The sequence below is a fragment of the Perca fluviatilis genome, chromosome 14, assembly GCF_010015445.1.
Source record: "Perca fluviatilis chromosome 14, GENO_Pfluv_1.0, whole genome shotgun sequence".
Taxonomy (NCBI): Eukaryota; Metazoa; Chordata; class Actinopteri; order Perciformes; family Percidae; genus Perca; species Perca fluviatilis.
Genome location: NC_053125.1, coordinates 10,330,658 through 10,344,969, shown reverse-complemented (window position 1 = coordinate 10,344,969; position 14,312 = coordinate 10,330,658). Strand labels below are relative to the sequence as shown.

Below are 14,312 nucleotides of genomic sequence, written 5' to 3'. Positions count from 1 at the left end.
CATTCTTCCTCCCGGCTCACTTTCTCCAGGGTCCTTCTCTTGTTTTTCGCTCCCTCCCTTTCAGGAGTTTGGGCTGAGTCCTTTCCAGCGGGGAAGTCCAGACCTTCTCTCTCACAACGCTGACCGACTCCAAACGTCTTGTGTGAAGCTTCATTAGAATTCATTTGTTTGAATAGGTTCATTTCTCCTTCAGTCTCTTTCTGTCCTCTTTTTGTTTGTTTTTTTAGCTTGGGGGAAATGTATATTAGCATAAAAATATGCTTTACCTCACCTTGATTAACTGGATTAACTGGATACTGGTGTGTATGTGTTGTTACTGTGTGAAAGATTCTGTGTATCCAAGTGTGCAAAACCAAAGACAAATCTAATTTTCACAAAATGAAAATATTATTCTTTGGTTTAAGGATGGAAAACTAGCAGTAACTGACTTTTGTTCAAATAAAGATTGTAACTGATTTGTATATCCAGAACTATCTGGTCAATAAGTGCACAACAACAAAACATTATATATTATGGGCTTTGTAAAAACATTGGAAAGTCAATGTATTCCAAAACTGAAGAGCTCATTCTTTATGATGTAATTAAGCACATATTTTTTACATATTTTTTTTTACAGCCCATGGCTTACGTCACACAATGCATAACAGCATATTAGATTACCAAGAAATTCAATGAGCACAACAGACACTTACATGACCAGACAGTCACTTGATCCAGATGTTGCATAGAAGCAAGTTTCCAGTAAAACAGAATTCACAGTAGACTATCCCCTGTGTATGTGTGTGTAGGTGTCGGTGTGTAATAGGTCTATGTTTGAGCAGAGTAAAAAGGGGTCAGCATGGAAAGACTGATGCAGGTCAGTGAAGAGGCTGACAGCCGAGAAAGGACACAGAAAGAAAAGAAAGAAAGAGAAGAGAAGAGAAAGAGACCTTACTAGAATTGTGTGGGACCAACTTCAAAGCGTCAAAGAATGACGCATCCATTTATTGTTAAAGCCCAGGTGAGAATGCAATACATTTGCTGTCTATTGGAGCCTTTTGTCCCATACTCGGCTATCACAAATAAGAATAATATCAAATTCTATTAAAAAAAAGAATATAAAGTAATAAACAGCTAAAACAATAAATATAAACAGCAGTAAAAAAGTGTAAGTGTGAATGTGTGTGTGTTTAAGGCCTTTAGTTGTCCAGGCTCAAGAGAAGAGCAGTCCCTCTCTTGATCCAGTGATCTGGGGTCATAGCTCCAGATTTAAGTTCTACACCGACCACAAAAGATGGCCGGCCTGCCCCATCTGAACGCACCGGGAAGTAGTAACATGGACACAGGTACATACCTACAACACACACACACACACACACACACACACACACACACACACACACACACACACACACACACACACACACAGACAGGCAAGAAGACAGACAGTATTTGAGACAGTGAAACCACAGGGCATTACATTACAAACTATATACAAACCGATGAAAAAAAAAAAGAAACCAATGATGAATCATTCAAAATAAAATAAAACAAAAAAGAGAGGAAGATTTTAAGACGTTGGGATGGAGTAAGGAAATCCTTGACAAAGAAAGTCCCTAACAACTCACTCTTGGCTGCCTTCTTGCGGTTTTCAACAGGTTTGAAGTGGATGGTGGGGATGGGACAGACCATCTGCATGGGTTCAGCTTCCACCAGACAGGAGTTCCTCTTGTCCCAACCAGCCCCCTCCAGGTACAAACCTCGGACAAATACTCCATCCTGTAGGGGGGAGAGACAGGGAGGAGAGGGAATAAACAGGGAAACAAGGAAGAAAGGGGAGGGAGGCAATCAAAGAAGGGTAAAGCGAGATATATAAACACTTGTTTGGAGGTGACATTTTGCATACAGCTTTGAAAAAAATGTTTATGACAAACAGCTATGCCAATTAGTTAATGAAACTGAAAGGAAAGAAGTGGGAGGGGTGAAAAGAAGGGAAAGGGAAGGCTGCAGGGGAAAAGAACGAAGGAGGAGAGACGGAAGAGGCAAAGAGAAAGACAGGAGATAGGGCAGGAATAATGGAAAGGGGGAGAGGAATGGGAAGCAGTAGATCATGAGGGAGAGAGTGAGGGAAGAGAAGGGGCAGAAACTGCCAATGGGAAAGACGATGGGGAGAAGAGGGGTCAGAGAAGCGAGGAGAAGAGACAAGGCACAATAAGATAGAGGGAGGGGAGGATGAGAATGGCAGAGAGTAAGGAAGAGAGGCAAAAAAAGAAAGATCGGTTTGGACTGAAGGAAATAGAGTCAGCTAAAAAGAAGCAAGAGGGAAGCGGCACAAAAGACAGGAAGGGCTGGAAGTGCACACTGGTTCTGGAGTAGCATAGGAGAGTAAAGTGGAGAAAAAGGAGAGAAGTGAGGGGAGGCACAGAGGACTTGATACACAGAAGAGAGTGAAATAAGATGAAGTGAGTAAGAAATAAAGAGCTACGATAACAGTCATTCTGAAGTGAGAGCAACAAGACAAATTAAAACATTTCCACTAATGTGAAAATTTGAATTGTTAAAGTGCTGTAACAGAATTAAAATGCAAGAGCAGAATTGAGGGTTGGGAGGAGAGAGGCGCAAAACCGCGTGCTGCTTTGAATGTAAATACGTTTTTTTCAGGAAAAAACAATGTTTGAGTAGAAATGAAAAATGTGATGGAAAGTGCCGATGACAGCTAAAAGCTAATGGCTCAGAAAAAGTGGTCAGATGGTAAGTTTATGGAAATCTTTATGTAAATAGAAACGTTTGTATAGGGAGTCACCTTGGGGGGATAAAGCAGGTTGCTGTCATCTACAGTGGACACTATAAACTCCCAAGACAGCGTGTCCACTGATATCTGCAAGGACAGTTTCACACAATCTTAACCGTTAGATGGACAATATATTGTTATTATTACAGGTCCAAAAGTCAAACAAGGACATTTCTATTCATTGCATGTACTGTAGAGTCGTATTATTAATTCAAATAAACAGTCACTAATCACTAATATCTGAAAAAAGGGTGTATAATGTGTTCTGTGAAAATTAAATAGAACATAATGGACAGTAAAAGCTATCAAAACTGAATTTTAGCTGTTGTTATTCGAACATCTTTTAGTTTTGATTTTGTTCATTTTTTAAAGTTTAATCTTCAGCTGTAGAATCAAATAGTTAAATGGGTTTGGCTTATGAGATCCTTTCAAAAGATATGGCCATTATTCACAAACAAGACAATACAAGCAGTATTTCTTAATGTAGTGTAACTGTCTCTATGTATATGTGATTGTGTGAACTCTCACGTTGTGCTGTCGAGCAGAGGACTGCAGCACAGCGGTAAGAAAACCGTTGGGAAAGGTGAAGCTGGAGAGCCAGAACAAGGTGGGGGGCTCTGCCGTCTCTGCCCAGTGTGCAAAGTGATTGACTCGCTGGCAAAGATCCCTGGTCCATGCTGCCAGGGGCTTCAGTGAAGGGTACGCCTAGTGGACAGAGAGAGTGATGCAGAGAGAGAGAGAGAGTGTGTGTGTGTGTGTTTGTGTGAGAGAGAGAGAGAGGGAGAGTGAGTGAGTGAGTGAGAGAGAGTGACAGTGAGAGAGAGAGACAGACATGGAAAATCTACACTCATTTCACGCTTTTAGCTGTTGGCAGCCATTCATAATGCAGGTGTGGTGTTGGAGAACTGTGTGAAAATTCTCAAGTGAGGTGTGAACATAGTTATGCTTAAATTCTAATAGGACAACTTTTGGTCAACCTTTGGTTGATTTGATATTGACATGATTTGTAGAGAACCACAGAAAATAAACAAAAATCTAAAAAGAATCTACTAAATGAGAATCATGATGCAAGATGGGGGGACGACATGTTACAAATAGTTATATCAATGGTATCTAATGTATTATATAGTACGTGAAAGAATGATCAATAATTATTTGTATAATCCCTTAATGCACTGATTACATTTTCAAGTAACTGATATTGAACTGATTTGTTGTTGAGAGCAACCAGCACAGTACAGTTGCAGTTTACATCCAAGTCTGTCCAGACTCATATTTGTAGTGAAGACTTCGAAGCAATTTAATAAAAGGCACACAAACTAAAAAAAAGGTTTTTCTTCTCAAAACGTGGATGCTCACACTCATCTTCAACCCACCAGCACAAAAGATCTTAACAGTCACCAGTTTCAAGATAACTGTCACCAATTCAGTATCTGACCAAATGTCTCCCCTTCTGTTCCCGAGTTATGGCATTGAATAATGGCCAGAAAAGTGTTTTTGAAGAACATTATGACACATGAATAGGAAAGACGGACGGATGGACGGACAGACAACCTGAAAACATAATGCCTATGGCAATGGCTATCGGAGGCATAAAAAGCATTGTAGTATTAACATGATTTAGTACATGAAAAAAAAAATAGAAAATCTTAATTATGTGTTGCATGCTTTGTCTGATTTAGGCACTGCCGAGGCCCCATTTAACAATTCACCATTCTTCAATCTTGTGAAGTCTGCCAGTAGGTCTATATACTGTAAGTGCTCCGTCAGTCTTAGTAGATTCCTAGAGTGGAGGTGGTGGCTGTCACGTCAGTGTTTAAGTTGAACTCTTTATTCCACTTCAGGAATATTAATACAATTATATAAATAAATTATAAATAGAGTTTATCATTATTAATTGTGCCTTGCTTTTATCACATCATGATTGCTGTATATCACAACTCTCTTGCCTTTAAAAAAACAATGAGAACAGACTTTAAAATGCAAAATGATGCTGCTACTGACTAATTAAAAGCACAGATCAGCTTATGTCACTGACATTTACACATTTTTGCACTGGCACCTGTTTCTTTTTCAAACTGACTTAAGGATGCTATTGATAACTTTCTTCAGCCCTTTATTGCCTGGTATCTAGCTTTATATCTAAACGTTGGACTGCCTGTTAGCTGGTCCACAGCAGATCATCTTCTAGACTGAAGGCTGTACATACTGTATGTTGTACACGTACAGTACTTTCGGTTGTTTGTTTCCATACTCTGCCTGATGCTCATATGCAGACACAAGCTACAAGACTGTACAGTATGGTTACACAACCTGGGCTGAGGGCCTGGAGAGCCACCAACATATTAGAGTAACCAACTAATTTACACAACACACCAACTCTTTATGGCATGTGTACACGTACACGTACACGTACACACACACACACACACACACACACACACACACACACACACACACACACACACACACACACACACACACACACACACACACACACACACACACACACACACACACACACACACACACACACACACACACACACACACACACGCCACCCAGGAGGGAGTTACCAAGGCATCAGTGACATGTCATTACCCGCTATAACTGTACATTCACATAATGGTTATCTCTTCCATATTTTTTAACATGCACATGCTATACAGCCCCTACACTCTACCCCAGAAACACACACATACAGCAGAGCCTTGTGAAGAAACCAGATAGAAAATGGCCAGAGACAGAGAGGCAGGCAGGCCAAAATTAAAGCCATGAGTCTGTGAGCTCAGAACTAATGACAGGCTGCCATGCCAAGGAGGGGCGGAGAAGAGAGGGATGAAGGAAAAAATATGGACAGAGAGTCTATGAGGGGCTGCTGTTGTTGCTTAGACCAGATGAGGCATGAAGAGATTGAGAGAATGAAGAGAGCAGAATGGAGGGAACACAATAAGGAAGATGACAATCAAATGAGATACAGATGAAGATGAAGTAGACAGTGAGTAAACCAAAGAATGTGTATAAGAATAAGAGAATTATAAGAGAAATAGAGCAAGTCGTCAATAGAATAGAGAAGCTCAGCTGGAGACAGCAGCCCTAATAGCTGTCCAATATTGCTATAAAAGGAAACACACCCACCCCACCCTCCACCCCCACCCCACACACACACATACACACACATACACACACACATACACACACACACACACACACACACACACACACACACAAACACACACACACACACTACATCCAGCAGTAATAAGCCGCTGTCTAAAGCACAATGAGCTCAGGGTCTTTTAAGGAAAGTGGAGCAGGCCTTGGAAGGTTGACGTTGCTTATTACACTACGATAAGTCTACAGCTGGTGGCTTTGTTCAGCCACAGAGGGCCAAGGTATACTATATAACTACTCATAAATACACACACACACACACACACAAACATACACATGCATCTGCATACATGCTTTCAGGCACAGCCCATAACAAGGACAATCAGACACTTGGAAAAAAAAAACACAAACTGTCCTGAATGACCACTGTTCAGTGGGCACATTCCACTGAGCCATACACTACACCCCCCCCCCCACGCACACAGTTACACACACTAACTCACACAATTATACACACACATTTGAAGCCAGAATCTTGTTTAGCCCCTTGACCCAGGCTGACAGCACCCTGTGTTCTCTCCCTACTGTAAAGAGAGGTCCAGTGATAATGAAGCCAGAATGGAGTGTTTGGACAGAATTACAGCTGGAATGCTGTCCCATCCCATCACACTGTGTGTGTGTGTGTGTGTGTGTGTGTGTGTGTGTGTGTCTGGAGTTGAACAGAGGAGAACAATAAGTGTGTGTCTGTGCAGCCAGGCAGAGTGATAGATAAATACACCTTTAATAACAGACCGTTGAGTCAGTACAGAGACAGGCCTGCAGCTTTTTGGCTGGCTGAAGGGAGCAGAATAGATTAGTGTTGATCAGATCGCAATCACAAAGATCAATCCAGCAAAACCAATAAATGCTAGATTTTTTTCATTGTTTACATTGGATGTTATCATGCTTTGAAAAAACAGTCTTTTCATAATTTAATCCTTACTCAGCATAGTCTTTTTGTCTTGTGTTATTCAAGTCCACTCAATTCTCCAAAGAGCAGCTTTCTTAATATTACTGATCCTAGGAGCACTTCTGCATTATATTTTGTCTGCCCACTTTATGAAGTAAGATAAAAGGAAGGTAGCAGGGGCAGATTCAACTCCCACTTCAAGAGGTCTCACCTCTCATACTGCATGGGCAGCACACATGCAGTAGAGACCTAATCACAATGTTTGTTTACAATAACTTCTGGGTAGAAAACTCCTGTGTCCCATACATAAAATTTAGCAGCGCTGAGCAAATGGGGACGAGGAACAACTAGATATACTCTCATCTAATTTTTCAAAAATGCATGTTTAATGCTTTCATATGTCAACACTTTCATTGAAGCTATAGTGTGTAGTTTCTGTCATCCCCATGAGGAATTCTAAGTAATGACAACAATTCGGTCGGTGTATCCACATGATACAAGCCTTCCGTGATCACGCTTCACCCCCACCCCTCCTCCACACAGTTGCTACGTAGCCAAGGAGGACACAGAGGATTAAAAAAACATGATAATTCTTCAGAAGAGGTCATTATCTTGAGTTTCTGCGTGCGAAAGTCGTGGGACGACCAATTTCTAAACACAGAAATCCAGAGAGTTGTGTGCAGCCGATAATCTTAATTAGCTTTGTATCAACTCATTTGGCAACGGCTTGAATGTAACGGATGTTCATTAATATAAAAAAAGTTACGCACTAAAACGTTAACATTAGGTTGGAGACCTAATTTACCTGTTGGGCCACAGAATAAAGAAAATGACACCACCCAGTCACCCAGTACAACTGGGTGGTGTCATTTTCTTTCTTGTTCGCAACATTAGATTTGGTTTATCAAAGACGCTAGCAAAGCAACACAGTACAGAAAATAAGCATAGCAGAAACCTCAGATAGGTTGAACCACCGTGTTTAACTATATATCTGTAAACGTTACAGTTACGGCTGAAAATGACAACAACAATAAACAAGTTTACCGATTTCACATACCTCCGCAATTCATTTGTTTACCAAGTAAACCAGAAAGATTAAAAAAATCATTTAAGTTTCTTTGTTGTCTAACCAGAAGTGATTTTTGTGGCGATTTGGTCTGACAGAAGTAAGAAGTTAAGAATTACATCTCAAACAGCAGAGAAAAGATAACCAGAGAATGCAGAGAATAAATTAAGGCAGAAAAGCATATTTGCTTCTATTTTCTGTAACTTCAAAAGAACTTGTCTTAGAGGAGGACTTAAAGGTGCAGTAGGTAAGACTTATAACACTAACTTTCATTTGTCATATTTGCTGAAATTGACCCTGTGTTTGAGTAGAACTACATGAAGCAGGTAATTAAAAAAAAAATATATATATGGCTCCTCTGGCAGCCTGTAGTGCGATTTGCAAAAATCAGATGCACCAATCAGGGCCGGGGGTCCTAACTGCGTGTCAATCACTGCTCATGCACACACATTCACTCTCCCTTGTGGGGGGAGGGGCTTAGGAGACCGTTTTGGGCATTAGCGGAAAGGGGGGAGGGACTGAGAAGTTGTCAATGTTCACAGCACCTTTAAGGAGATCGTGTGGGTCATTGTGGATGCGCTGTGTGTGTCTGGTACCTTCTCCCACAGCGGTGGTAAGCGGGCGTCATAGATGTAGTGGAAGATCTCCTCCAAGCTGGATGACATCACCACAAAACCTTTGATCCCTTTCTCCAGCTCCGCCAGGGATGAACTAACACACAAACATCCACAGTTACAGCACAAATCTGTCAACCCATTTTATTGTAGGTGTTTAGAAGTCACTGCTTCCTAGTCTGATGTATTGGAATTACTGTGCACTCAGACAGAGGTACAAATTAACAGGCTGGGTTATTTGGCGATTGTTGCCGATTTGCATCTTTGCCAGTAACTTTGCTAGTGCCTCCTTGTGTAGCAGGTTTCCGTTTAATATTACTGGTTTTGATGTTTGCATTGCAGTCAGATACTGTCCACTTGTGTGATGGTTTGACCATTGACCCATTTTGACCACCCCATTAGGGCATGAAACATGCTGGTAAATCATCTCGGAAGGTTTTGACCAATTGCTTAGGTCTTCTCAAGTCACTATCATTTAATCTCACTTCAGGTTATGGATACATTAGAATGGTATTTGTGCACCTATATGGTATTAATACACTGTAAATACAGTTTAATTTGTTTCATGCCCGTTTAATATCTCTATTATCTTTATTTAAACTAGCAACCTGAAAACAACCTGGTGCTTAAAGAGTAACAATATAAAAACGCTTGAGATTAAGTTCTTATGTGAGCCCGAACCTGCAAGTCTAATTATTCACTGATGACGAATTGCAAAAAATATTTGCATTAACATTTTTTAAATTAAGGGAGTAATTCAGGTTAATAACCACTCCCATTTGCTATGCTGCCACTCTGCTAAATGTTAGCTTACTCACATAGTTCCTCCCTCTATCCTACATTATTTCACATTTAGTTTACTTTCATCTAAGTTTAAACCACAGCCCTCTTTCTTCGAGAGTTGAACCATTTGTACCTGATACTATATGACACGCACATCCCTATCCCGTTTGAGGTACAGTACCTACGACACACATGGCCATTGGAGATTCTGACAGACAAACCCAAAGAGAGACACACACGCACGCACACATGCATAGAAATAGAGTTCATACATGATGGTGTCCAGCAGAGAGTTGTATCTCTGGATCTCCTGCAGCAGGACTACATTAAGAGGTGTGGGGTTGTCCTGGAGGAGGGACCTGGTGCCCTCGTAGTCAATCACTGTTGGGATCTTCCCACGGACGTCTGCCAACAGCTCTAATACCTGAAAGCACATTGCAAATGTTTACTCCATTGGCCAGCCCAGATATCGGTACCATCTACCAAAATACATTTTACCAGATGACTTGAATAGCTCTATGTGGAAATAATTAATCATTCTCGAATTACTGGGGGGATTTTGTAGGGAAGTATATCTGCATAGAAAATAAAAATTTAAAAAGGTGAAAAATCCTCACAGTATGTGAACCATCCTTTCTTGAACTTTAATGCTATACAAAGACAGCAAGTGAATGCTGTGACTACTCTACTAGGCTAAAGTCAATGATATTAATAATGCATGCATGTTGCTTCTCTAAAATAAGGGGGCTCCGTTATGTTGTTCCCCTTGTGTTACTCACTCAATTTTAGTTTGTTTGTCGACAACTAGCAGGGCCAGCTTTGGTTGTTTGATAAATTGATGAAGATTAAAAAAAAAATCTTTTTGCTAACATGCATGGGTCCAAACTGAAGTCATATTGTCAGAACTCATCACACAGTCAGCGAAGCAGAAGTTTATGTGGACCAAACTGTGAATCATTTTTCATTGCTTTCACACAAAATGCATTCAATGACCACATTCACCAAAATCCATGAACTCTTTTCTCATTCACACTCCAACACCTGCAAAACACCTTTTCACTGCAGCACACTGTTCAAATGCTAACACACCGTTTTCAAAACTGTGAAAAACACATTCAAAACAGAATGGCAAATTGTGTTTATTTCTTCAGTAAGCATACTGAAATATATAGAAAGTCTTAGCAGAATATTTACATTAAAATTAAAAAAGTAATCATTCCAATTAACAGCTGAAAGAGAGGAGATAAGATGTGATGTTGATGAGAACCTGTGGCCAAATGCAGAAGAGAGGGAGGAACCCTAACAGTACTGTACAGTATGAGTGATTTTACCACAGGCTACATGTTGTTGTTGTTTCTTTTATTATTATTGCACTGGAATTTCAGGATTTGTTTTGTTTCAACTTTTTAGTGTTCACAACTGTGAATTATTATATGCACAGATATAGGAAAAAGTAAGTTTATTAAAGCAAATTTCTGATTCATTCTTGTTAACCAAGCTTTAGAACAGTCAAAGTGAAAAGTGCCAATATTGTTCTATAATGAAATACTGATTTATGTGAAAAATCATTCAAATTATAAAGACAAAAGTTCACCATTTAAGTGATGCTTCCTGTTGTAAGTGTTTTTAGGTCAGTGTGTTGTGAGTGAAAATGTTTGCTTTTTTGAGTCAATAGTTGCCAGTATTTTGGTCCACTGAGCTTATTTTGAGACATGTAGGACGTGTTTTGTGGTTTGAGTGAGTTTTGGAGGTGAGATTAACTGCTTAGCCAAGATGTCTGTTGTTAATGCAGACTGTATGAAGAGCTTTGAAAAAGTGGTTTTAGCATTGCCAGATACATGTTAGCAATCGATAAAAAAATGTAATTGTGATAGGGAGTGTGCTTTGCATGCAGAGCCTGTATGCACTAGCAACAAACTCTGTGTATCTGTGTATCTAACCCTTAAATCAGTGTATATTACATTATATCAGATACAGACTACTCATTTAGATTAGGGTTACATTTCCAGCTTTGTCGTGAGAAGTAGTGATAACGTTGCATTATACAGGTGCTAAATTTCTTCTTTGCAGCAAACATAAAACACTGACTACTGTAGCTTCATGGAAAAGCATGCACTTCACTGTGTCTGTGGCAGCTGCCGCTTACGGTACTTTTTACACACAGACACGAGAAAGTCCCATAACAAACCCAGAGACCTGTCCTAAAAGTTAAAAGTGCAGTGTTCTCCATAAAGGAGCACAGATTCCTAGATCTGTATCTTATTACACTGATGACCGTCTGCCAGAGTTGTGTAACCATATGGATATCTCAGCATTGCTGATAAAAATCTGTAAAATATGGCAATTGGCTTCATGAAGAGAGGATTTTCCAGCTCTAACTATTAACTGATCTGAGTTTTGACTGATCTGCTTCAGAAACAACCAGGCTAAAAATGGCACTACAGCCATGGCAAATATATCTCAATCACAGATGCTTCGTGGCACTTTATATGGCGTGGTTAATGAAAAAAAAAAAAAAAGGGTTAGCTTGTGATCAAGCTGTAGATGTAAATGATCCAGAGTGCGGATCGGGCCGCATTTTTCTGTCCGAGTCAGGCCCGCGTCCGACAGAGCAGTAACCGAACCCGGCCCGAGCCCGACAGGCATTAAGATATTCATGTCCGAGCACGACACAGTTAAAATCTCTTTTTTTTTCTCATAATAATGACACATGTACATTTGTTTGTGTGGAAAGCCCACTTTTATTAAGCAACTGTAGGAAGGCATTCGGAAATGTCAACAGATGAGCGGGAACAAGCGCACGTTAACACAGGCGCGCACCTACATAATAAGCTTTTTTAAATTTAAAATGTTAAATGCCTTATCGTGCTGATGTGACCGAGCCCGACCTGAACCCGAACATCATTTCTAAATATCTGTCCGAACCCAGCCCGGCCCGTCGGGTACTGTCGGGCTCGGTTCGGGTATCCATCCTTTAATCCACACAAACGCCATCCAAACAAGGAGGAGAAAAAACTAACTACTGGGGATGTGAGAAATACACCTGCAGTTAAGTTTAAGATGTTTTTGCAACTAGCTTTTACCCTGACCTCAATGCTGAAAGAATACAGTATGTGTATATCTGACAGACACGTTGACAGGGTACATGTCTAAACATGTGAAACCTTTGGCTAATATCAAGTTGCAGCTGAGTCCAATTATGTTGCAGAAATGTACAGTATGATCCAGAATAGGGTTGGGTGATATAATGATACAGACCATCAACCGTCAGAGATTTTGTCATCCCATTTATACCAATGTAGCTATTGCTTTAATACCTCAGGGTGTGTTAGGCCATTGAGACTAATGTTTGATTGGCCAGAATTCAATTTTATTAATTAATTAACCAAAACATTTACCACATTAAAATATGATGTTGGGATATAAAATTGTGTGATAGAGGATTTTATCCTTAACATCCAGTCCAATCTTTGGCCAGAGAGAACCTTTATCTATGTGCCAGGCCAAATACTCCTCTGCTATGAAGCAGCTGATCTCAACTGGATATATTAGTACTCTTACTATCCAGATTGGTTAACGTGGTAAAACAACTCCAAATGCCTGTGTTCTGTTGTGATGACCACAAACCTATAGCCCTTTCCAAGGTAATCAAGAGAATTCTGACAGGCAGGTTAGATATTATTAGATGCCTATCAGGATTCAAAAATCAACTATGAAAAGCTTTCTTTAAAAAAATTAAATAAAAAATGAATCGAGATTTCCTAAATTTAGCGTACCGTCAGACCATGCAGGGAAAGAAGGCTGAGCTGTTGGGTGGGATATTACAGGAGATCCAATCTTGTTGAAATTACATGCAATATATGTCTTGGATAGTTAAATATTTTTAAACATGATGATAATCTCAAAATCATTTGTATTTGGTATGCAGCAGGTTCAGTTATATTTCCCCCTTCAGTTATTGAGCACATGCTCCTACTATGGCACGGACTGTGTCCTCAAATTTAATGCTGCAAAGAGTAATGATGCTAGATTAGGAGGAGAGAAAATTTGAATTTTACTACTATAGTAGTTTTACTATAATAGTATTAACTATAATACTCTATAATAAAAAATAAAAAATGACACTAACTGTATGGCCCAGTATACTGCTCAACTATGGTATGGTGCAAATTATTTTAAGTGTATAACTAGTCAACCCCCACCCTTACCTTATCTTCTCTACTGGGCCCAGCCCCTGTAGTGGTGGAAATGGTGACCTGGGGCTGCAGGGAGAGCAGGGTGTCAAACAGCGTCCTGGTCTCAGCGATCTGGCTAGCAATGTCAGCATTAGAGTGCTGGCCAAACACCTCAGGGTACTCTGTGGCCGGCAGCATGCTGATGTATTCCTTGTATGCGGACTGGGGACCGTCACGGGGGATGTAATAGGAGTTTAAGGAGGACAACCTGACAGATAAAATGGGTTTGACAGAATACAAAGTCAGTAATATATAATGTTTTTTTTTTATAAACAGTGGTGTACAATAATACAACAAAGTTAAAAAAACAAAACTATTTTATTTCCTGCCAATACAATGACCCACGACCCAATTTCCCTGTAGATTATTTCCATCTCATGTAATGACATTTGATGTAATAATGAAAGTACAGCAATATAAAAAAAACCTTGTTAGTGTATTGATGATATCTAAATGAATTCTATTGAGAATAGCTGTTGGAAGTGGTAATGGTTTCATTACACAGCAAGACACTCACTGTCCCTCACCCCAGCTGCAAACAACCATCTTATAACACATTCTGCCTGAATGTATAAAGTGGGGAAGCTTATTCTTTAAATATACATGTACAGTCTTCTTTGTATAATTTGCGTTTGTTTAAGCAAATGCACTAAATGTTATTTTAAAAACAGATTTCCCATTAAATATTTTGAGTATGGTTGATAAGAAATTATGTGAGTGGGCACAGCACAAAAGGACATTTCTTAAATTGTAATAATCTAATTGCACACTTGGTGGTGCT

The 14,312-nt window shown here is 39.8% G+C and overlaps 1 protein-coding gene across 3 annotated transcripts in view; it reads right to left on the bottom strand.

Moving 5' to 3' along the window:
- Nucleotides 1–544: 544 nt before the first annotated feature.
- Nucleotides 545–14,312, bottom strand: part of LOC120572686 (dynein heavy chain 2, axonemal-like) — a 102,324-nt gene continuing 88,556 nt past the window's right edge. For 2 of the 3 annotated variants that reach the window (XM_039822041.1, XM_039822042.1), the window contains exons 82-88: nt 13,505–13,739; nt 9,569–9,720; nt 8,496–8,610; nt 3,299–3,475; nt 2,783–2,857; nt 1,608–1,758; nt 1,179–1,333 (exon numbers count right to left, since the gene is read on the bottom strand). In XM_039822041.1, the coding sequence (XP_039677975.1) occupies nt 1,179–1,333; nt 1,608–1,758; nt 2,783–2,857; nt 3,299–3,475; nt 8,496–8,610; nt 9,569–9,720; nt 13,505–13,739 (1,060 nt within the window). Of the gene's footprint in view, nt 1,334–1,607; nt 1,759–2,782; nt 2,858–3,298; nt 3,476–8,495; nt 8,611–9,568; nt 9,721–13,504; nt 13,740–14,312 lie in introns of all 3 variants that reach the window. The other variant, XM_039822044.1, reaches the window with a different exon arrangement.